At 34.3% G+C, this 25450-nt stretch overlaps 1 protein-coding gene across 1 annotated transcript in view; it reads left to right on the forward strand.

Annotated features, from left to right (window-relative positions):
• The window catches only part of LOC127838695 (voltage-dependent calcium channel type A subunit alpha-1-like), a 144187-nt gene that overhangs the window by 12626 nt on the left and 106111 nt on the right, over nt 1-25450 (forward strand). The window contains exon 2 of the mRNA XM_052366578.1: nt 25179-25376. Coding sequence (XP_052222538.1) covers nt 25179-25376 — 198 coding nt within the window. The remainder of the gene's footprint in view (nt 1-25178; nt 25377-25450) is intronic.

Raw genomic sequence — 25450 nt, forward strand, 5'->3', positions numbered from 1 at the left:
TAAAGGGCTAAAAATAAAGTTTAAATTGTTTAATGTAAAAAAACAAACTTAGGGAATAAAAAGAAGGATTTAAAGATATTACATTAAAGGGGCCTTTTCACAGATTTTGGCATTTTTTAACTTATTCATTAAATGCTTTATATTGATAAATGTAAACATTGGATCATAAAAGCTCCAGTAAAAAATCAAGAAAAAAAATAAAAAAAGGAAAAGAACATTGCCCGGAGCAGGTTTCGAACCAGTGACCCCTGGAGTCCTGCCAGAGTCCTGAAGTAAAAACGCTTTAGCCTACTGAGCTATTCCGCCGAGTACACATTCTTGACGTATTTTATACATTATATAAGCAATCTTCGTAGTTTCACAAAATTTAACGACAAAAACAGAACTCTCCAAATTATTCAATCGTTTCGCGTTGCAACGCTTTATAATTTTGAGGTTTTAAAATCGCCAAAAGATGCATATAATAGCTATATTAGAGCATGGTTAATGTTCAGTATTACTGTTTCCTCACAAATATCATAACTAAAACGAAAACTTACGAATCTGAAACAACTTTTTTCAATTTTGTCAATTTACCAAAGCGTGAAAAGATCCCTTTAAGTTTTAACTGAGACGCTTTGAGGTTACGTTCCAAGATGACGCAAACATTTGTCATAACGTGTTATTGCAAATAATAGTGAGCAACGCTCTGTGAAAAGGGGGTTTATTGCATGTGCGTAAAGTGTTTTCAGGGACGACACTTTTCGCCAAAAATTGATTTTTGCTAAGAAGACTCTCTGTAAACGAAAAATATCATAAAAGCGGAAAGTGTCGTTCCTGATTAGCCTGTGCGCATTGCACATGCTAATCTGGGACGACACTTTACGCACAATCATTTCATAGAGCACGGCCGCTATGCATTCTCTCAGCCTTCATACTCCTGGTGTATTTGGTTATTTTGAAATGAAAATGCGCAGCAGAGCAATGCATTCCTGAAAGGGGTTGACAACCCGAATTCCCAACACACGGCTCTTGATTCAAAACTATATTTATTCATCGATTTGACTTATCTAGGAAAACGCATTGACTACAATCTAGTAACTATTGTTTCACACGTTTCTATATTTATACACGCTTTTAAACACTTTACTGAATAGGTTACTTTCCACCAAACAACCAATAGTATCAGATTTACATGACACAAGTATGTTTGCATTCAATTGCTTTTGTAAACAGAAACTATTGATTGTTCATAGAAAATGTTGTCAAAAGCATTAGCCATAATACTTGCAAGCGCGGATTCAGGATTTTGTGTAAGGGGTTCAGGATATTAGACCGTTACCAAACGTTAATAAAATCGAATAACATTTACTGCCGTATTATTGGCACATAACTACATACTCGCATAAACACAAAACAAGAAGCCAACTACATGTAAACTTTGTTTAAAAAACTACTGTAAATGAAAACGTAAACATGCAGTTTTAATATTGCAAACAATGAATATCCATACATTCTACAGGAGAGCAATTCTTGTTCGTATCTACTACTGTTAAAACTGAATACCATTTATAAATCTACAATGATGAAAACGCGGAGCACGTCCATGAAACTTTCAATGCGAAGTATTGAAAAATGCCGCATCATTAGGGCAGTAACCATTGTTGTAATACGCTCGACATAAAGTAATAACAGACTGACGTATTTTTTCCAAGCGAACATTTTATATTTGTCAGAGACAGGACTGTTATAAATTTTATATCCGCTTATAGTATAATGTTGTTAATTAGTTCAATAATTCGTATTGGCTTTGTTATTGAGCTGAAGACAGCCGTATTGGCTCGAGGCCGCATGCCGAAGGACAATAGGGCTGTATTTTCTTTTTTTTGCGTAGCCAATATTTTTTTCGTACCCAAATTTGTTTTCGCACCCACAATTTTCATGCCCACTTTTGTCAGATATGGGTACGCAAACAAATTTGGGTCCGAAAAAAAAATTTGGTACGAAAACAATTTTGGTACGAAAAAAATTTGGGTACAACAAACATGTGGATACGAAAGAATTTGTTACAAAATATATTGGGTACGATTTTTTTTATTAAGAAAGATTGGGTACCTGAAAGTATACCGGGGTACCAAAAAGTATCATTTGAAAATCGGTGTCGAAGTTGTCGAAATTTTAGATTCTCATATAAGGCCGAGTTTTTCCTGGTCTTTGATTAACTGAATCTCGTATTGGCCGACCTTTTCAACTTGTATGGGCCGAACAAATTGAACACATTCTCGTTATAAAATTAATAAATAATTGGTTTTACATACGGTTTAGATCGCATGTATAACATTGCTCGCTGTTTGTCTTAACATGACAATGTAGCAATTCCACTTTAATTTTACTAAATCTCCCATATGCTTATCGGCTTCAATTGGGACCACAACACTTTTTATGGTAAATTAAATTAAATTTAAATTTAGAAATCGTTGCTTTTATAAATGACTGTCATAGAAACACGTAGTTTGTGTGTGTATTCAAGGTTTATTTACAGGTCGCATCCGCGTCTTCACGACTACATATAGGTACGGACCTGCGAAACACGTAGTCAAACTATTTCTAATAGTATATGTCCATTTGTTACATCAGAATTGTTTCTATTCTCAACCAATGATTGCATTTACTTTAATTACATACATAAATTATGCACATTATCGGATGGCTTTAATTGGTTACAGTTAACTTAAATACTTTACAGACGCAGAATGATCCGTATTCAATGTGTTTTAATTTTAGATATATCAGTACTGTGTCATTATATACTACATAGTGGTAATGAACTTAAGTAAGGCTCAACAGTCGGCTGTATCTGTCTGGCGCTCAAATATTAACCCATTTATGCCTAGTGTACTCTCCCATTCTTCTAAATTGGATCAATTTATTTCCAAAATTAGGGATGTCATCCGGGGTCTCATCTCGGTTTACGCTATTTGCCAAAGCCCTTTTTCTAGACGCTAGGCATACATGGGTTAATGTGAAGGACTCAATGAACAATCACAAACAAGTGTGATATCGGTCTTATGTCGGGTCAGTATGATACATGTCGTATGTCTAGGGCGACTCTGGGCCAAAGTCTACACACAAATAAGCTCAAAATAAACCATGTATAAAAAGAGTCTGGACGATATTCGGCCCAACATTAGCAACCACCATAGGAAGTGTTATCGTCCGGCCGAATCGGGTCGATAAAGGCATGTTTGCTACAATATTTATAGACTTCTTGAGCATTTAACTAGGAGTCGAACTACAATAGCAAGCTATAGCAGAGACGTAGATAACACGTCTCTGACTAAAGCAATTTTATTTATCAAATTATTGTTACGATTGACGGGAATTCAAACTCGATTAAAGGGGCCTTTTCACAGATTTTGGCATATTTTGAAGTTTGTCATTAAATGCTTTATATTGATAAATGTAAACATTGGATCTTAAAAGCTCCAGTAAAAAATCAATAATGAAATTTAAAAAAGGAAAAAAATAACCAGGGTTCGAACCAGTGACCCCCGGAGTCCTGGAGTTAGTCTGAAGTAAAAACGCATTAGCCCACTCGGCTATTCCGCTGGGAAAACACAGTTTAAGTATTTTATACGTTATATAAGCAATCTTCGTAGTTTCATAAATTTAAACGACAACAACAGAACTCTCCAAATTATTCAATCGTTTCATGTTGCAACGCTTTATAATTTTTAGGTTTTCAAATCGTCAAAAGAGACATATAATTGCTATATTGGACTATGGTAAATGTTCAGTAATACTGTTTCCTCACAAATATCATAACTAAAACGAAAATTTGCGAATCTGAAAAAACTTTTTCAATTTTGTCAATTTACCAAACCGTGAAAAGATCCCTTTAAGGTTAACACCGTGATTTATATATGTTGTTGAGGGATTACGTTTAGGGCGCAAAGGCTTACACTTAAACATAGTTGATTCGTTTTTTATTTAATCTCTGATAACGTACACTCACTGTGTATGATATATTGTTTAATTTTATTTGTGCGAGTCACGAGAAACTTCTGAAAGAAGTCTGAGATTGAGTTTTTGTTTAGTTGGTTCAAGCAGTCTGTAATTTGTAGGTAGATGTTTAATCACTGAAAATCTGTTATATAAACGAAAATGAACATATAAACATAAACATGCAAATTAATAAATTAAGTAAATTAATGAAGTAAATTAACATTGAATTCACAAATCTATATTACCACACATAATTTTCATTTAACGATATAAGCGTCATTGAAAAAAATCGAACCATGACTTAAATCGAAAACATAACAAAATATCGCAGAGCGCAGGTGATTTTACATTCATTACCCTGCCTAATACTACCAATTTGTGTGCACAGCGTTCATGAATAAATAATGTAATACACCAATCTCGACGGGTTGTTCTGAGAAAAATGTATATGCCCGGTTCCTGGAAATAACTGCGTTGTTTGTAACCTATGCGTAGGCTATCTTTCAATAATTGCTGCGCTTGCTATTTACCAATACATGAGGTTTGATCTGCAGTTTGACTATGTGGCCGCGTTCTGAAAAAACTGGTTTTAATGCATGTGCGTAAAGTGTCGTTCCAGGCTAATCAGGGACGACACTTTCCGCTTGTATGACATATAAATGAAGTCTCTTTTTAGCAAAAATCAAAATTTAGGCGGAAAGTGTCGTCCCTGATTAGTCTGTGCAAACTGCACAGGCTAATCTGGGACGACACTTAACGCACATGCATTATGCCCAGTTTTCTCAGAACACGACTCATTAATGCTTGCTTCGTCGTTTGTATCATACTAAAACATAACTGGAAAAATTCTCTGCGTAGTGGAAACATGTGAAAACGTGCAATACATAAGAAAATCTACATTTCTACCAATCGGTTTGATTTTGTTTTTCTCTTTTTTAGTAACAATTTAATAAGAACCTCATGAAAATAGTTTTTTGCTTTGTATTACATGTATATTAAAGATATTTAATGGGCTTTTTATTGTTGTGCATATCCATTATATGGATATAGCTATCTCTATGTTTGACCATACTCTAATACATTTTGCTTGGCCGGGAATGGATGATTATCATTTCAATATGACGTATTATGTGCATCCAGGATGTGTCTCGCTTAAAGGTCATGGACACACGTTTGTCTTTATTCAAAATATGGCTGAAAATATGGCTGAGTGAAAAAGTCGTTTGTGTCCTTTCCATATTTCCATAGTTCATAATAGGATTTCGAAATAAATGAAACGCATGATCATCAGATCTAGATGTGCTATCTTCGAAATAATTTCTTTTACGTGATGCACTTTTACAATTCCCTTTTTTTCGTTCAGATATATTGAAGGAAAATTGATGTCCTATGAACTCGTGTCGAGTGTACCTTAAATTAAACAGGCATATTGTAACGATATGTATTAATTAGGGTAAGAATTATTAAGGATATAATATTAATTAATCTGTACATTGGTGCAGGCTAATTAAGTTTTATTCACTGTTTTAATTAATTAAACCTCCTCAATTCTATGGTAAACTATATTCGCTAAAAATTCCAGCGTTCCTCCTTTACCATTGGCATGCTCCTGTCGTAATTAATCGTTATCTTGCAGATTGGTTTCTCCAACAAACTTTTTCCCGGAATCAAATCGAGAATATTTTGTAAATTTAAAAATGCTGCACCTTCATCATCTTCTCTCAGCAAACGCATCAACGGCAATGAAAACGGATACTACGACTCCTCTTGCTAGCAGGGCATACTTAAACCAATTTATGCCTAGTGGACACTCCCATCCTTCTAAATTGGATCAATTTATTTCTTAAATTAGGGATGTCTGGTTTATTTATTTCTATATTTAGAATATTTCTTACAGAAATTCATTTAATCAAACAGCGCATACCCTGATGAGTCGCCGCATCATGCGGCGTCTCATCTTGGTCAACGCTGTCTGCAAAGGCTTTTTTTCTAGACGTTAGGCATAAATGGGTTAATACACACCGATATATCGGTTGTGTTTTCCATGGCATACATTTAAGCGACATCAGAGCAGCTTCAGCGGAGATCAATACTATTGTTAGATGGGAATTTACAGGCCCGCTATAGGACTTCGATTCAGGAACGCGAAACGCCGTGGATTGTCTTATCTTTAAGAAGCCGTATTTTACACTTAAATTACCGATAGCCTGCTAAGTGTCATTCTGTGTACTTGAGCCGCACTTTAAGTTATTAGTAATATGGCGGATCAGTAATTTTAGTAAAAAATTGTTCTCATTGTTTAGAAGATGGAAAGATGCTGTACGTGAGAGACTTAAAGTGATTTTTCTACCGAATAATAGTAGATAAAAGATGTATTCGACGAAGAAGTGCGGTGATTTTGTTGGCGTTTTAGGTAAGGGGACCAGTTGTCATTAACTCTACGGCGTTTTTGTTATTATATTTCTCAAACTTTTTGTTGGTTTCTGTTACAAGTTTAACTTTTTCTACATTTATATGTTGCTCATATTCTATTTGGATCTGACTATGTAGACAGATAAGTCCATCAATAATGTACCATATTCTTTATGCTGGTGTTGTTGAAGTGGGAAACCAAACTATGCATTTTTTCGTGTAATACCATAATATCTGACTTTAAATGGATTATTACAATTCCACTAATCTATCAAGTTTCAGTCATTATTCGCTTTTTGCATTGGAGAACAGTTTGTTATTTCTGTTATAATTTTGGGGCCTTGGATATTGAAAGGTTTAATCTTTAAAAATGTATGCGACAAATATATTAACTACTAGTATTTCGTATTGAATGTTACCCAGTTACGCGATCTGAGCAAAAAGTGTCGCGCATGTCTACGTTGTTTACCAGATTAAGACGAACTTCGAACAAATTTCGTTTGTTAACAATGATTATTAATCAGCGAAAATGTATCGCTTCTTCTTGTTTTCACAAACGTTTGCAATAAATTAATCGGATGTTTTTCTGATGTTTACCGCTGAGACTTACATATAAAATTGTAATTGGAAATCTCAATCTATGATTGATAAGTTATCTCTATTGGTCGGGTGATTGACATATGGTGACGCAAGACGACGCTATTTTTAGATATCGCTCTCGCTTTTGCATGCCCTCGGAATTTACAGTGGCCCGGAGCCTGATTCTGGCCGTCCTTCCGTTTGACGTTACGAGGGTAATCCAACATGACACGTTTCGACTAACATCAACAATACTTCCTACAACCTTCGATACTTGCATGCAATATGTCTCTGAATGTTTTCAACATTTCCACATCACCTGTTCTCATGTTAACATTGGCATCGACCTATTTTTGGACTTCACAATTCTGTGCTAACCCTAAACAACACGTTTCGTTTAATTTGAATACCACCTGAAACAACGCTAAGGTAATTGTGTGGATTTTATCTGTGTTCACTCTCGACATACTCAAGTCAACAGGCTCATTTTTACCTTGAAATTAACATACATTTGGTCTTTGAATTATTCAAATGTGCTCATGAATCTATATGAAAAAGGCTCATGAATCTATATGAAAAAGGCTCATGAATCTATATGAAAAAGGCTCATGAATCTATATGAAAAAGGCTCATGAATCTATATGAAAAAGGCTCATGAATCTATATGAAAAAGGCTCATGAATCTATATGAAAAAGGCTCATGAATCTTTATGAAAAAGGCTTCTAATGGGGGCAAATATGCTCCATGTATATATTGATCATATACGTAGAGGCCCAACTCCATTCATCAAGACTTTAATATACTTGTCATTTTGGTACCATCAAACTTTTAACCAGAAGATTACCCGAATAAATGCACACTTATACCAAACACTAGAAACAATCAATACGATTCAATTAGAAAAACGAATAATGAAACTCTAGTAGCATTATTAGGAGAGAAATTCGTATAAACATCTGATTGTGAAGTTTCAAGTCACTATTTGCGTACAACGCTATCGAAGACTCCGTTACAGATGGCAATTTTTTACCTTAAAACGGCAACGATTTTTCTTTGGTGATTGTCACACGAGTATATTGCAATTTCCGAAGTCAGATGACCTCAATATACACGATTTATGTGCAAGCAGCGTCGCATAAATCCAAGTTTCCATGACATTAAACCATCTTCGAATAATTTTGCTAGAATTTTCCGCTAATTGCTTCACAGTCTGTGACATATCACGACGAAAATTGACGGATATTTCGCGCGAGTTTCTAAATTTGTGAATATTTATATCCCCTAATTATTGTTCCGCTCGCCTGTTCCGGTCTTTCTTATTTCAGTTAATGTCGAGAATCAGTTATTTTTTTTCTGTTATTTTCCTTTTCTTATTATGTTTGCGTTGTATTAACTGCAGGCAAACGCATTTATAAATATATGGTATCGTTGCTGTATGTGTTAAAGTACATTGTTGTAGTTTTTCTTTGGGTTCCAAAAAAACATGTTTCAAACAAAGTGTAAATATCTTTCCTAATTATGGAAGAAAACCCTAACAAGTCTCTTATTTTTCCGATTTATATTACTGAATACGAAGTGATTTCAAAAATATTTTTACGCAGGACTGTTATTTTGCCTTTTTTAAATATATTGTATACATTCTGGTTTAATCTATTACAGTTTTTTCTGAAAGTTCATTTTACCAACTGTGAACAAGTCCCTGAAGGAATTGCGAAATATTCTTGGTTAACTCTTTCAGTGCTGGAACCGAATTTTGAAGGCCTTTGCAAACAGTTTGGATCCAGATGAGACGCCACAGAACGTGGCGTCTCATCAGGATCCAAACTGTTTGCTATTCTTATATTATTCTTTGAAAAAAAAATCGAAGAAAATGCTGATTTTAGAAATTCAGCAGACAACATTTTAGCAAACAACTAATTTCCCAGATTGCAAAGGGTTAAAACAAACCTCATCATCCCACACGTCATTTGCAATTCAAATCAAGTTCGTATCTGCAAAACAATCGTAAAAATGAACACAGTGGAATAAGAACGATGTTTTGTTTAAACGAATATTTTAATATTACTCTGTAATAAAATGTTTAAGTAAGATAAAACGAATCCAAAAGCGAAAGTGGACATGTGACTGAGTGGGTGAGTCCGAATGGGGATTGCTTTCTAGTGATACGGCGATGTCTATGAAAGTCATCACGGTAGTTATTTTCTTATGAAATTCACATTATCTGTTCTAGTATGACTGATAAAAGGTGCTCTTTTGTTGTCGTTCATGATCACAAGTTGCAACTGTACCCTCTGCGTGAAAATAAGTTATATTGAATTGAATTATTAGATATGATGGAAAAGGCGAATAGCAAATTTAAAAAAAATCTCCACAGCTGCTTCTTCGGGTTCTTTTCAATATGCTGCCACGTACTCAGCATCAAAATGAGGCTATCTCTGGTAATATTGGGCTAATTGCATGTTCCTAAAGTGTTGTCCCAGATTAGCATGTGCAGTCCGCGCAATCTAATAAGGGACGACTCTCTCCGCCTAAAATGGAATTTCGATACAATTTCATGAAAGCGAAAAGTGTTGTCCCTGATTAGATGTAGCTCGTGACTGAATTTAAAGAACATAAATGAGACCCTGTTTTACCAGAGTTATGCTAAAACGTATGCATTCAGCAATATTTAAGAATATATAACTTGTTTTCTCATGTCCTTTGATGCAACGTTTTTGCACTTAATTATGTTTTCTGAACACCATGACGTCATATTCGATAATCAATCAACAGAAAAAGGAAGTATTAGAAAACAGCAGTCTTTGCTAAGGTCGTTATCAAAAATATGTTTGCTTGAGTAATAACTATTTTTTATTTCATCCGACCGTGACACTGTGATGTTGATTTATAAGAAAATATCATTACTAATATCATAAGAAATTACGCATTACGCACTGCCTGAGAAATGAGGACTATGTTATTGCATAACTTTCCCGGAATAGTAAATGTTCCGACTTCGTTATTGTCGGAAAATAAGACTTAGGACTTCTCAATATCAAGTCATCGTCCATTAACTACGACTTGATGTATAAGTATGAATACCTAGCGTTTGCGGTATTTGCGCTTGCGTGCGGTTATTGTATACCAATTTATTGATATATACAAGAGCACACAAACATCCTCCCTTACAAAAAAGTCATCTTTATTTACTTGAAGACATGTTTTCTGTTGAAGACACCTAAAAATGACAAACTACCTGTCACAGACATCACCAGACCCGGTAACAATATTTCGGAAACTAATATTGATTTCCTCGATGCGTCAATTATCCATCGACAACTGATAACCGTGTGCCTAAATGCTTTAATAATTTACAACACTGATCATATTACGGTCGCTGATCAATACTTTAAGCATCGCCACATGTTACACTTTGACCGTAACGATGACTAAATATGAACAAGATTCCGATAATCGCGCGGTATGTTGTATGTTTGAATATCGATGTTGTTGAAATGTACTAAAATAAAAAGCAAATTAGTGACTATTTTGAAGATTTAAAGTAGTATTCACTCAACGCATAATAGACAGCTAAAGTACATTTCCCTATATTATTTTGTGTCTCTAGCCATTTCATAATAAAGGTTGTTTAACATGTAAACAGTTTTAAACATTGTGTAGGAAATATAGTTTTAAAGTTGTGATTTGTACTCTTAAGAAACGGAAGTCGATTATTTCACTAAGAAAAAGTGTTGTTTTCACTTATATAATAAGCATAAGCACAAAAAATTAGTTGACGTTACCCACAGGCGTAGGTGGAGTTATACTTGATTCATTGTGCATTTATTTCATAAAGGTATAGTTATGTGTTAGGTATGAGTGACAATTGCTTATCGACAGACTGGCATTTTGAAAATTATCAGAGATTTGTTTTACATTAAAGTGTTAGCAAGCACATCCAAATACTAGATCAAGTGTAAATGTATATACTATTTTTACAGCTGAACGCTGTACGCGTTTTGCTTTTAAATATTGAAACCTCTTACAAGCAAAAAGTTAGTAAAGCTATCAATTATTCCATTAGCATTAAACATATCATTGACTTCAAGCCAATGCAAACACGACATTTTTAATTGAGAAGAATATTCGTAAAATTATGAAAGATGGTAAATTATTTACTTCTTAATTGTGACCTGTCAAGGTTTAAAGTTAAACATAAATTAGTTAATTATGAATTGCACATCACGCATTAAGTACAAGTGTCGGAGATTTTATCAAAGCTAAACTGTACGTATGCAGCTTGTTGTGTTTGTAATCAACGACCCATTTCAAAAACTTGAAAAGCTGCCGTTGACTTCATCAAATACAATATGTCAATTTATTTAATGCTTTCCGGTGGTTTATAGAGAAATATCAGTGAATTAAAACTGATAATTTCACTGTTTCAAACAGTGAAAATTATCAGTGAGAATTATCGATAATTTTCATTGTTTACTGTGAAATGACGTCATTTTTTTGACGAAATGACGTCATTATCCCAGGAAAATTCGTTAGTTAAACTCTTGAACAATGTTTATAAACTGTGAAAAATGCATTAAATAAAAAGAAAATTTGTTGGATTCGGTGGATTATCGACTTTAATTCACTCGTGATCATAGAAAACATATATTTTCACTCGTGGCTGCGCCACTCGTGAAAATATTATTTTCTATGATCACTCGTGAATTAAAATCGATAATCCACCGGATCCAACAAATATCCTCTATGTAATCGTGTGGAGGACACTACATTTGCAGATCTTTTCTTATTCATTTAAAACCATCTATTCATATATATTAATACAATTCACGTTGGAGAATATAACATAAGAAATATACAGCAATGCCATATAACATGTTCTCTCACATCTCACATTTGTATCGAAATGACCAGCATTTTACGCTGTGTCACAGATTCGAAACGTGAAATAACACTACAAATCAGGAAGCGCAGTAAGACAACAATCAGGAAGACAACTATTAAACTTAGGACGTATACTCATATGAAAAATACGTGATCGGAATTGAATTATCATCATTTGAAATTCATATTAAATATGAAAGTAAATGTATTACACACGCGAAATGATTAAATAATTTCGAATGATCCTGTTGTGTTTTAGATTTCGTTACAACTCGTGTAAAGTTTACATTGTAAGCCATTCTTATAAAACGTAGTGTAGTACGCATCTTGGATTGGTTTTGGCAATAGCATTTTAGTCAAATGGGCACAACAAGTTCGAGTCCCTCTTGGTACAAACTCTTCTTCTCTTGTCTTGTTTTTCATTCTTAAAATATATTCTTGTAATTGAAAATGAGCACTTAAATTCCGTAAAAAATCTACTATTTTAAGACATTTAATGCCACTTCAAAAATGTCTAATCTGTGAACAAATACCTTTAAGTGGATCAATGAATTGCTGATTACTAGATAGCTATTTCTGCTTCTGTTGAGAGTAATTGATATGCGTTTTCAATTGACATTACATCGAGTCATGAAGGCGTTCAGTTGAGTGATTTTGTTGGCAACAACTGGCTAAGGTGGCCTCACTTTGGCTTTCAGTTGAATCAATTATATTTTTAAACATTTTGTTTTGGTCCTTATGATATGTTTATTAACATGGCTTTGTGTATAGACATGACGACATTGGGCCCAGTAAAACAGGCATCGTGTTGGATCAAGTTGACATTCGATTAAGCCTTTTGGGTTAAAACGGCATTACCTGTAGTCAATATGGCAGTAGTTTGATTCAAACTGGTATTATATTCGGTCAGGATTGACTATATACTTGCAATAAGATTAAGTCAAGTTGGCATTTAATTGGGCCAATAAGCAGTGCGGCCGTGTGACGTTGGCAGAATGTTCGGTATCGTTAACATTATGTTGAGTTAAGTTAAAACTGCATTCAGTAAAACAATCGCTATGTTGGGTCGATTATTCCTAAGGTTAGGTCTAGCTGACTTTATATTTGGTCAAGTTGGAATATAGTCGATTCAGATTGGCATAATGTAGAGTCAAGTTTACTTAGTGCTGGGTCAAGTTTGCTTAAAGTTGAGTCAAGTTTTCAAAACGCTGAGTCATGTTTGAATTAGATCGGGTCAATTTTGCACGATATTTGGTAAAGTTCACATGAGGTTGAGTCATTTTGGCATTATGTCGGGTTTAAATGGCATCAGATTGAGTTAAAGCGACATTAGGCCATATCAAACGTTATACATTCTTAGTTGTTGTTAGTTTTTGTCAAGTAATTGATATGCGTTGTAGTGTTTCGGTATGACTATCGTAAATCAATATAACGTATTGAAGTCAGACATATTCCTAAATAACGTAAAAGATGCAATTTCCATTTCCAGTGACTTGTCTGTTCTACGAACCGAACATAAAGTCGATACCAATCAACTGTGGATTATTTTGGCCGAAGATTTTGAATCTGAAACGCAATATTAAATGATATTACTTGACCTGAAATAGTAACCACTAAACTTATCAATTTTTTATCATACTTTTGACTAAACAGTACGTCAGTGAGACAAAATACAATGTCAATTTAACCCAGCATAATAAAAACTTGACTCCCCAACTTGCTATTTCACCCAAAAAATGCTAACTTAACTTAATCAAATGTCATACCAACAAAATACCATCTTTTCAAGTGTCATATAGATTCATCGCAATGTCAAACAGACTAAATCATATATCAACTGAATTCAAGGGTATGTTATGATGACTATACTTGGTATCATAGTTACTGAACATGTTCAAAATTATGTCTAATTTACTACGCGTTATATACATAAACGTTTGACGCAACACTATAACCCCCGGAAACCCGACATGCTGTGAGAAGTTGGACATGCTAGGAGATGTAGCCGTTATATTTCAAAGAATTTCGGTAGGTTAAGTAAATCCAGTTCTATAATTGTTTAAAGGCATTTTTGAAATAAAATATATTTTGGTGCATGCAAAGGAGGTATTACCATGTATGTTAGAAAAATCCTGGTTATTAATATTCAGGATTTATTGAAATATGGCTATTTAAAGTCGACGATGCAGGGATTTGTCCCATATATTAGCACTTTATTTACAAATTTCTTTAAATGTATGCCAGTGAAACAGTTTTTTCACCGACAATTATATTAACCAAAGTCCCCGAGTAACATATCCGCCAGACTTTCTTAAAAAAAGTTCGTATTAATGGAAAAATTCGACTTTACATACAACATGTTGATGAAAAAATGATATGACATGGTGCTGTACAAAGATGTCGAGATATGACATGTGTGAAGTTCATTTATAAACTTTAAAGCTCACTATTACAGCTGATGTATGCCCACTCTGACGCATTGTAGATCATTTTCATTGAACTTTAAGGTTTTATAATGATATCCGCTCTGAAGCTAAGTAAATTTCCAGCTAATTTGTATCTTTTGTATTGTTTGAAAATCATTGTAAATGTAAAGCAATTGATTCATACAGGTAAAAATATACAGGTAAACATTTCACCTTGGCTCAACATAATGAAAACTTTACTCAACGTACAAAAAACTTGTTCAAACATAACGTCAACTTGACTGCTACAAATGACGGCTTTTCTCCACTAAATGCAAACTAACCAAACATATCAATTTATTTCAACAAAAGTCCATCTGGACGTTCAATGAGCAACTGTACCCATTTTATTATTTTGGTCACATTTTCATGGTCCGTAGAACTGAATCATATCATTTGCTACAATTCTTGCCAAAGCGGTGAGGTATAGCTATATATTATGCTGGCAAACAGATAGCACCAACGAGAATCGATTGTAAAGCCATATAAGTCATTAAACATGCTATACAAATGGCCATTCATCATTCCATATTACCCGTGTCTAATGCACATTTGATGTTTGCTTGCCGAGACTGAATGTTCGATAAGATTGCCATACATGGAGCTGCATTGGAGTCGTAAAAACCATTAATTATTTATAAGTGATTGTGTCAGGGTATGTTTTCATCCCGCAAATTGTTAGTCTTCTTTTGGTTTTATAATCACATTATGCTTTAACAACTATAACATATAAAGTTTATTTGCTTTTTATATTTATCTTGAAAAACTTATTCAACATAATATTCATTTATTGATGCTTATTATTGCAAACTCATTGACAAAAATCAACACTAATATTTTTAGGTGTTTCTTAAAAAAATACATAACTCTCCTACTAGTTTTTCTTAATTTCTAAAGAAACAACCCGCATCGACCTAATGCGCTGCGAGTTTTGCCAACATTATGTTAATCTAAGTATCCGATTGTGCAACCTTAATTAGCATATGAGTCGCGTTCTGAGAAAACTGGGCATAATGCATGTGCGTAAAGTGTCGTCCCAGGTTAGCCTGTGCAGTCCACACAGGCTAATCACGAACGACACGTTCCGCTTTTATGACATATTTCGTTGAAATGAAATCTCTTCTTAGCAAAATTCCAATTTAGGCGGAAAGTGTCATCACTGATTAGCCTGTGCGAACTGCACAGGCTAATCTGGGACGACACTTTACGCACATGAATTATGCCCAGTTTTCTCAGATCACGACTCATATTTGCGAAGGCATCAAATGGCTTCGTTCAGAATTCCCTCTTTGTTGGGATGAGTCCAGTTATGTATCGATCCATAGCGTCAAAACTGCGGTGGCATGCTCGCTTGAGTAACGTTATGGATTTTTATCTCGCATTGTGACTGAGGTTTTTTCACAAATGTTCCCGGCAAGAGAGCAATTTGAGAAAAAATTGCGCAAAAAAACCGTAGATGCGAAAATTCGCATCGTGAAATCTTTCAATTGGGAATTATTGTGAGTGTTACTTTTTTTTATTGCTTGGTATAAATTACACAAACCAATTGACATACTTATTCACATGCACAAAGGCTTGAAATGATCAGTTTCAGTACTCATTTTATTTGCTCACTTGCTGATAATGCACTTTTTGAACGAATTCGACAAAAAAAATCTTCCTTTTGGAAATTGCGGAAATCATGTAGTTTTTTGCTTAACTGAGAAAGTATCTTTCACGGGTACAGAAGGAAAAAATCGTTGTAACAAGATACAATACCATTATAATATTAAGCGACATTTCGTTAAGTGTTTTGAATACAGCGAGATTTTCAAATCGGAGACTTATGGTGGTTTTTTTTACAAAAAAAAATATTCTCTTGTGAAGGGCGCTCAATAGTTGGCGAGTAAGTTTCCCTTGTAAAGGGCGCTCTACAGTTGGCGAGTTAGTTTCGCTTGTAAAGGGCGCTCTACAGTTGGCGAGTTAGTTTCGCATGTAAAGGGCGCTCTATAGTTTGCGAGTTAGTTAAGGGTCAATATTCATTAGTATTTTGATGTAAATTGATAATAGTGTGTTAATTTTTTGTAATAAATAATCTTCGAAATATCGTTGTTTATCGATCAGTTAAAAAGATTTACATTTCTGGTGATATTTAAAAAAAAATGAAGGGCCTTTATCCGATTTTGTTAATAACGCATCACAACGATCATTTCGAAAGTAACATATACATGTATGCATTACTATATAAAATTTCTTTTTATCAGTATTTTTACAACGCTCATGTCGTCATGTAATAAGCAGATCAGCGAAAAACATGTTATAAATGTTCATGAACAACTGTGTTTGTTTACCGTCGACATAAATTATTATGACTACATGTTTATTGAATACTTATTTATCGATACGTATAGGCCTAATTGAATTTATTAAAATTTTACTATAAGTTTTATTTCGGTACCGGATGAATAACATACAATTTTATAAATAAATAATGACACTTCGGTAGCATTATCAATAGCGAATTTCATGTTATGTTTCACGTCACTATTTGCATTCAGCACTATCAGATGTGTTACAGCTGGGGGGGTTTCTGACCATACTTGTTTAAATGAATATAATTCACGAGAATATTTCGAATTAAAAAGTCCATTGAACTTAATATACTCAATTAATGATTAAGCACCGTCGCATGATTCCAAATTTAGACCCAGATAACACTATCTTGGAATATTTATAGTTAGCATTCCCTTCTAATTGCTTGACATTCGGTGACATACGACGACGAACATCATCAGATATATCCGTTCATTTTATATGTGTGCATGTTTCTTTCGCTATATCCATTAATTATTAATTTACTCTCAGTTTTCTATTTTTAATGCTAAAAAAATAAAGACAAGGTTTGGTTGTTTGTACTTTGTTTTTGCAATTGCAAATTCAAAATGTAGCACTGTTTTCATTGTTCCGACTTAAATCGAACAAAATCTTAGATATATATGTTAATGTGACATGTTCAATGATTTTCGTGTTATTGATTTTTAAATCTCATAACATGAATAAACATACATAACTTTTATATTTGGAATAGTTTGAAATAATTATTCCAACAAGGAAACACATATAGGCCGTGCTCTGTGAAAAAGGGGTTTAATGCATATGCGTTATGTGTCGTCCCAGATTAGCCTGTGAAGTTGCACAGCTATATGAGGGACGACACTTTCCACTTGCATTATATTTTCTGTTTAAAGAAAGTCTCTTCTTAGCAAAAATCCAGTTAATGCGGAAAGTGTGCAGTCCGCACAGGCTAATCTGGTACAACACTTTACGCACATGTATTAAATCCCCTTTTCACAGAGCACGGCTCAATAATAAAAAGTACATTCCCTTTGGTTCAAATCTGGGGCCTCTAATAGGAAAACCAAACACACTACCACCACACCACGCAGACCTTTGTAATTCGCGGGTATTAAACCGTTTACCACTTACATACGAATTTTGACGCATCTTTTGTCCCTAAGAAAGTCACATTAAATTAAATACCTATCTTTCTAGATTTAAGTTATACAGGCTTCATTTCCAACCCTTAGTTACTGATGAGCTCTGCAAGTTACTCGCAGGTTGTTCTGGTTTTATACAGGTTGCCAAAGCCATTTTCACTTTGCTTCTCCTGGGGAAGCTCTGCCGTTAAAACATGTTATGCCTTTTCGATGTTACAAATATTATTTTTCCAAGTTCTTATTATAATCATCCATAAACGAACACAATTTTTACCAGTGTTCTTACTCATGATTTTTTTGCTTGTTTACATTGTGTCTGAAAGATGTCGTTTTGAAAACTGTGAAAAGTCCCTATAGGAATGTTGAAACATTCTCGGTCAAAACAGACCACCTTATGTCACACTTAATTTACAATTCAAATCCAGTTCGTATCCGCGAAACAATTATTTCAGTGAACACAGTGACATATGTACGGTGTATTGTTTAAACGAATATTTAAATATGACAGTGAAGTTACATGTTTTAAAGAGATACATGTAACAATATGTTACAAAAAACGTGGGTGGTTATCTGAATATTGTGGTTAGGTGGGCGAGTCCCCATGGGGATTAATCTCTATTCAAAAGGGGGCGGGGCATGTTTAATGAATATCACATGTGTTGTGCTGGGGTGACTGCTACAATATCGGCTATGTCTTTGTTAAATTACACAATGTACCATTTTAGAATCTGAGGGGAAATGAGTCACATACTATTTTAATAAGTTTGATATGATGGGAAAAAAAAAAGTAGCAAATAAGCAAATCTTCATATAACACTTTTTCAATATGAAGCCATATACACTTCATAAAGATAAAAGAATTATTTACTAGTGTGTGGTTTGATTTTTTTTTCGTTTGAAGAAAATATTTTTCTCATTAACCCATGAATGCCTAGCGTCTAGAAAAAAGGCTTTGGCAAACAGCGTAGACCCAGATAAGACGCCGCGTGATGCGGCGTCTCATCAGGGTCTGCGCTGTTCGCTTGAAGGAATTTTTGTACGAAATATTCTAAATATAGAAGTAAATATACTAGACATCCCTAATTTTGGAAATAAATTGATCCAATTTAGAAGGATGGGAAAGTCCACTAGACATAAAAATTGTTAAATTATATGTTCTGCATGCTATGAAATCATTTGCAGTACAGATTGCAAAAAAAAACAAATCTACATAAAAGCGTTGCATAAAAAATTAGCAATGGACAATATCAACAAAATGCATTGCTTAACCCTTTGCATGCTGGGAAATTTGTCGTCTGCTGAATTTCTAAAATTAGCATTTTCTTCGATTTGTTTCAAAGAATACTATCAAAATAGCAAACAGTTTGGATTCTGATGAGACGCCACATCCCGTGGCGTCTCATCTGGATCCAAACTGTTTGCAAAGGCCTTCAAAATTCGAATCCAGCACTGAAAGAGTTAAGTAATAACTATATCGCAATAAATAAGAAAGTGACATCCCCCGAATTCTTTATGTCGAAACTCAGACTTTTGACTCACCAAGCACGTGTCACATCGTTGTTGTAGTTGTTTTGTTGTTGGTGTTTTTTGTTCACGACTGCTGCTAATGAACATGCGTATCAAGACATCGTCCATTGATCGAGACTATGAATAACTCTTCCAGTGCTGAAACCGAATTTTGAAGGCCTTTGCAAACAGTTTGGATCCAGATGAGACGCCACAAAACGTGGCGTCTCATCATGATCCAAACTGTTTGCTATTCTGATAGTATTCTTGGAAAAAAAATCGTAGAAAATGCTAATTTTAAAAATTCAGCAGACAACATTTTAGCAGACGACAAATTTCCCAGCATGCAAAGGAATAACTAACTAGCCAACGCAGCATTTGAGCTTGCGGTTATATGAAACCTATCAAGTGAGACATACAAGTGAATTCTCCATGACAAATAACGCTAATTTACTGGACATGTTTTCCGTTGAGAACACCCTATACAATATGTTTAATTAACCTGTCCAGGAAAAGCATTGGTGTTAACTAAAAAATCACAATTATGTATTAAGATTGGATATTAAGGCCTTGTGTCGCTACTCGTGAACCTGTATGTTATTCGCATCGTATTATCTGTAATACTGTACTTCTTTTTTCATTGTCGAGGTCTTTCGCAGATGCCACATGACATACGTTTTTAATTCTTTTATGCATTCAACTGAGAATTCTCCTAAAGAAAAGCTGTGGTTACGAGGGTTCATCAGTGCAAAATGTTGACTTAATTGCTTAACAAAGTTAAAGGTTTTGTCAAAAATTACATATGATCGGAATTGGTATGGTGTTATGTTGTCTTTCAATCTTCCGACTCCGTTTAAAGGTTATGTTGTCTTTCAATGTTCCGATTGGAAAAGGGGCCTTTTCACGTTTAGGTAAATTGAGAAAATGAAAAGAAAAATGTTTCAGATTCGCAAAGTTACGTTCTAGTTATGATATTTGTGACGAATACTGAACATTAACATTGCTCTAAAATATCCATTATATGCATCTTTTGACGATTTAAAAATCTGAAAATTATAAAGCGTTGAAACGCGAAACGGTTGAATAATTTGGAGAGTTTTGTTGTTGTCGTTAAATTTCGTGATACTACGAGGATTGCTTGGATACAGTATAAAATTCATCACTCATTGTATGAGCACGGATTGTCGAGTGGTCTAAGCGATATAATTTAACACCAGAGGTCAGTAGTTTGAACCCCGTTGAGAGTTACTATTTTTCTTTCTTAAACTGTAGGATTGTTTTTTTACTGGAGGTTTTTAGATCCAATGTTTTCATGTATCAATATAAAGCATTAAATATAAAACTTCAATGCATGCCGAAATCTTTGAAAAGACCCGTTAATAATTGGCACAGCACCTGGCACAGGCAACACCAGATCTGGTTACAATGTTTCGGACACATTTATTGCTCTCCTTAGTGTGGCAATTAGGTATCGACAACGGATAACTGTCATAGTATGTTTTTAATAATTCACATCACTGATAATATTACGGCCTCTGATCAATAAATCAACCTGGCCTCTTGTTATACTTTGAGCGTGACGAGGTAATAACTTATGACAATAACATCGATTCCGATATTCGCGCAGTATGTTGATATGTTTCGATGTTTTTGAAATCTAATAAAAGGGGCGGAAGAGTATTTACTGTTCTGAATATTTGAAGTAGACTTCACTGCTTCATTCATTTTGCGCTCTGTCCAATGTAAACCTATAGTATATTTTTATGTTTTTTAATTATGGTGGTCTCTAGCATTTTCATATTAAAGGTTGTGTTCACGTTTATATCGTTTAAATGTAATGTTAACATATTGTTGTTATGTAGTGTAATGAACTATTTTATCAACAGAAGTCAATATTTTTTTACAAAGGCATTGTTATTTAAGTTTGTACTTATTGAAAGAAGCACAACAATTGTTGCCTCTCCCTTGAAGTTATGTTTGAGTTATACCACATCGAGTGTGCCTTTTATTTATGCGCTTTTGTTATGTGGGAAATGTATTTATTGAACGAACGACCAATTAAAAAATTACAAGAGATTTGCATTATATTCCGATAATCAATAATAATCATTCAAATACTTCATCAAACAAACAAAAATGAAGTAAAAACATGTTAATAGATGAACGTGATGCACTTCTCCCTCTTACATATTTAAACATTTCACAAACAAAACATGCGAGTTACTTATCCAATAAGCATTAAAATATCTCATTGACTGCAGGTCAGTTCAAATACGACATTCTTTCATTTGAGAAGAGTGTCGTTGAAATAATGACAGATGGAAAATAGTTATCTTTTAAGAGTGTTGCCAGTACAGGTTAAAGCGGTCCTTGCGTTGAATAGTGATTGCATATGAAATTTAAGGTTGACGTTGGCATGAGGTTGAGTCAAGTTAACATTATGTTGGGTTAAGTTGACACATATGAAGATATTTCGGTATTAAGTTAAACCAAACCAAACGTAGAAGATATTAAGTGGTTTTAACATTTTTGTCAAGTAAAGGATGTGTGATGTAGTGTTTCGGTATTCAAATCTTCAGTCAATATAACGTCTTACAGTATTCTTTAATCCGTGCTATAATGATAACTTAATCTAATGCTTTACCACCGGGCTATTTGTTCTGTAAATTGAATTTAAGAAACACTACCGCTTAACAATGAATTATATTCACCTTATGTGTTATTTCTTAAACGCAATATTACAATACACTGACTTGACTTAAGTAAATTCCACTAAACATAACACACTTTTAGCTAAATAAATTGATAATTGACTATCCAATATAAGGATTACCCTGGATAATGACAACTTAACTCCACCAACTTGCTTGTTGACCCAACAAATCACGTACTTAACTAAATCCTTATTTCATATTTACTAATATGAACCCACTACTATGTCAACTAAACTTAACGTTATGCCATTTTGACTCAAAGTGATGTCATAGTAACTGAACATAATACAATCTTGATCATACAAAACGTCAAATTTGAAAACGCTTTTTGCAAATTGAACAAAACGCAAACCCTACCAAACAGAATGAAAACTGGACTCAGCGACGGAAGACTTGATCGTACATAATGTCGACCTGACTCATGCAAATGTCGGCTGGACTCAACTAGATGTCAACTAACCAAACAAATCAGTTTCTAAAAAAGCAGTTTTAGCGTTCCTTACACAACTGTCCAAATACTATGAGATTGATAACATTTTCATAGCACAGTAGAATGTTATCGTAGCGTTCGTCTAAACTCTTGCCAAAGCGGTGAGGTATATATTAAATTATCATGCTGGCAATCAAAGAGAACCAACGGGAATCGATTGTAAACCCATCAGTAAAGTAAACATGCTGTAAAAATGGTCAAATATTATTCCTTATTACCCGTGTGTTATGCACTTCTTATGTGTACGTATGTCTCTAAAGACTAAATCAGGTTGCTGTGCATGGAGTTCCATTAGCGTCGTAAAAACCATTAATTATTTATAATTGATCGCGTCAGGGTTTGTATTTCAGTATCAACATTATCAGTATTGTATACTAATAGTGTATGTTTCGTATATATGTATATGCATTATTGTTTGAATAAATATGTTTAGACTAACATTATTAGTACACTAAATATTTTATAAGCACATTATCCTTAAATTAGCACACATTATAAAGTTTATTTTCTTTAATAAGTTATCCTGAACAAAAGTATTAAACTCAATATTCATGTATTGATCCGTACAAGTGCAAGATCACTGATAAGAATCGTAAGGTGTGTCTATGGATTTTGTAAAACGGGTACTTGTATATTTCTAAATCAATAGCCGGCATCGGCAATATACACTGCCAGTATTGCATACATTACGCAAATCGCCAGATTCTTAGTATCCGATTGTTCCACCTTGATTAGCATATTTACGAAGGCATCAGATGTCTTCGTCGAGAGTTCCATATTTGTTGGGATGCTTCCAGTTATGTATCGATCCATAGCGTCAAAACTGCGGTGGCATGCTCGCCTGAGTAACGATATGGATTTTTATCTCGCTGTGTGACTGATTTGCACAAATGTTCCCGGCTGGATAATATCGACGAAGAATGGTTAAGTGAATACGGTCGTGTTGGCACCACTTGGATAACATTTCCTGGTAATTTTCCTTGTGTGGTACATAGCCTTGCGGGCTTTTCAACGGTCGTTGGTCATTTGCTTCTACGAAACACCATCTCTGTTTTACGAATCTTAACCATATGCCATATCATCAGACCAATTAAAAAAAATATATATATACAAAATCCAATACACAATAAATAAGAACTTAAACTTTTCAGTTTGTCAATACGAACATTTCAAGTTGTTTCTTCGGTGCTTTTTGGCCGCTCATGAGAACTTCGTCGTACTTCCAACGCAAACCAAAGCCAAGCTAGCGTTTGTGCGAAAATGTTCGGATATCGTCGCGGCAAATTCACATGGACGATATTGTGACACAAAAACTAAAAACGAGCATTTTGTATCTCGTTAAATCTATGTTACCTTACTACATCTAGCGTTGACATTTTGGCTTTTGCTTTAAGGAACACTGCTTTTTATGGGTTAACTTAATTTTACGAAATATTTAACGAAATGTTTAATGATTTTGAGTTTTTATGTGGCTTTAATGTTTCCTAACTCGGAAAATCTTTGAATTGTTGCTGATTTTTTAAGTGTGACACATACACAATTTTGTAATAAATTATTAACACAAAAGATAATATCAAGCTTACATACGCGATTATATTTCTCGCTTTAATATAACAATAATTTGTCGGTTTGTTAAATTTGGAATTCTCAAGGTCATTAGAAATGGGCAACAAACTCGAGTTTGTACTATCTAATCTATGAAAGTTTCTCCTATTTACTCTATAAATGCGCGCAGCCCCAGGAACGGAAGTTGTCTTTTGTACTTTTGTGCCAGGGAGGTATTGATAATCATTTCACACATTGTTTCCAAGTTTCCTGATGGATAATAGAAAACAAATATTTGTGTCCTAGAATCGGCTAGTTAAGTTTGAAATATCTAAGCTTTGTACAATCATTAAGCACATTACTGTTTACCAGAATTTATTAGTAAATTAAATGTCAAAATGAATCAAGTATTGTCGCATCTGTAAGCACATATTCGTCCCAGAATTTCTTAGAGTTTTTACAACTCTTAATATAAATTGAAATGCTTTATGTATGGGAAATATGTAAAGTATTGTCATGTCCCGTTGAAAAAATAATTCAAAAAGAGCTGATTAAAAATGGTGTTGTAATGCGCATTCTTTTGACGGATTGGATACGTATAGTTGTGTCCTCAAGTTTGCCATTGGATTCATATAGTTTGCCAATCATGTTGCCAGGTCTAATTTTTAAAGAATTGTAATACATATAATGGGTATCCATAGAGTTACTTAGTTACGTTACAATACATTATTTTGCGAATGATATGATGCAACCATATATGTCCTTAATTGGTGACAGGTGTGGCAAAGTACATTGTTTCGACGATTCTGATGCAAATAGTTGTGTTGAGTGAGCGACACTTATACCAGTTTCGGGTAATACTCGTTATTGAATACATTGTTTTCTGAAGTTAACTGTGCTCTTGCTTAACTTGATTTTGTCCGTTGAAATGGTTGTTTAAGGAAGATTGTCGAAGGATTTATAGTAAACTTATTTTGTTTATTCCATTTGCTGTTATTTACCACAGAAATATAAACCTAACATTTTTAAAAACACTCCATGACTGATATGCCTCTAGTATTCGAATGGGCCATAACAGTGCAACGGTAAATTGTTTGTATTTAACAATTGTTTTCTGTGTTTCAGAATGGCGTCATTCTCTTCTGGTTATCCCCGGGACGGCCTAGACATGTCCGGACAACAAGACGGTACCTTCGGGCAGGCGGTCAACCGCTTCGCCCATCTGAATCTTCCGGGGTTTGGACCCGGGAATACCCGGTCCCTTTTTATCTTCAGTGAAGAGAACTTTATACGGAAGTACGCAAAAATCATCATAGAATGGGGATATCCTTTTTTCTCCGATTGTGTTTCGAGTTTGATAAGAAGGGTGTGTGGTGAAATTGTTCGGATATATAAAT

Source organism: Dreissena polymorpha, chromosome 7 (genome assembly GCF_020536995.1).
Source record: "Dreissena polymorpha isolate Duluth1 chromosome 7, UMN_Dpol_1.0, whole genome shotgun sequence".
Lineage (NCBI taxonomy): Eukaryota > Metazoa > Mollusca > Bivalvia > Myida > Dreissenidae > Dreissena > Dreissena polymorpha.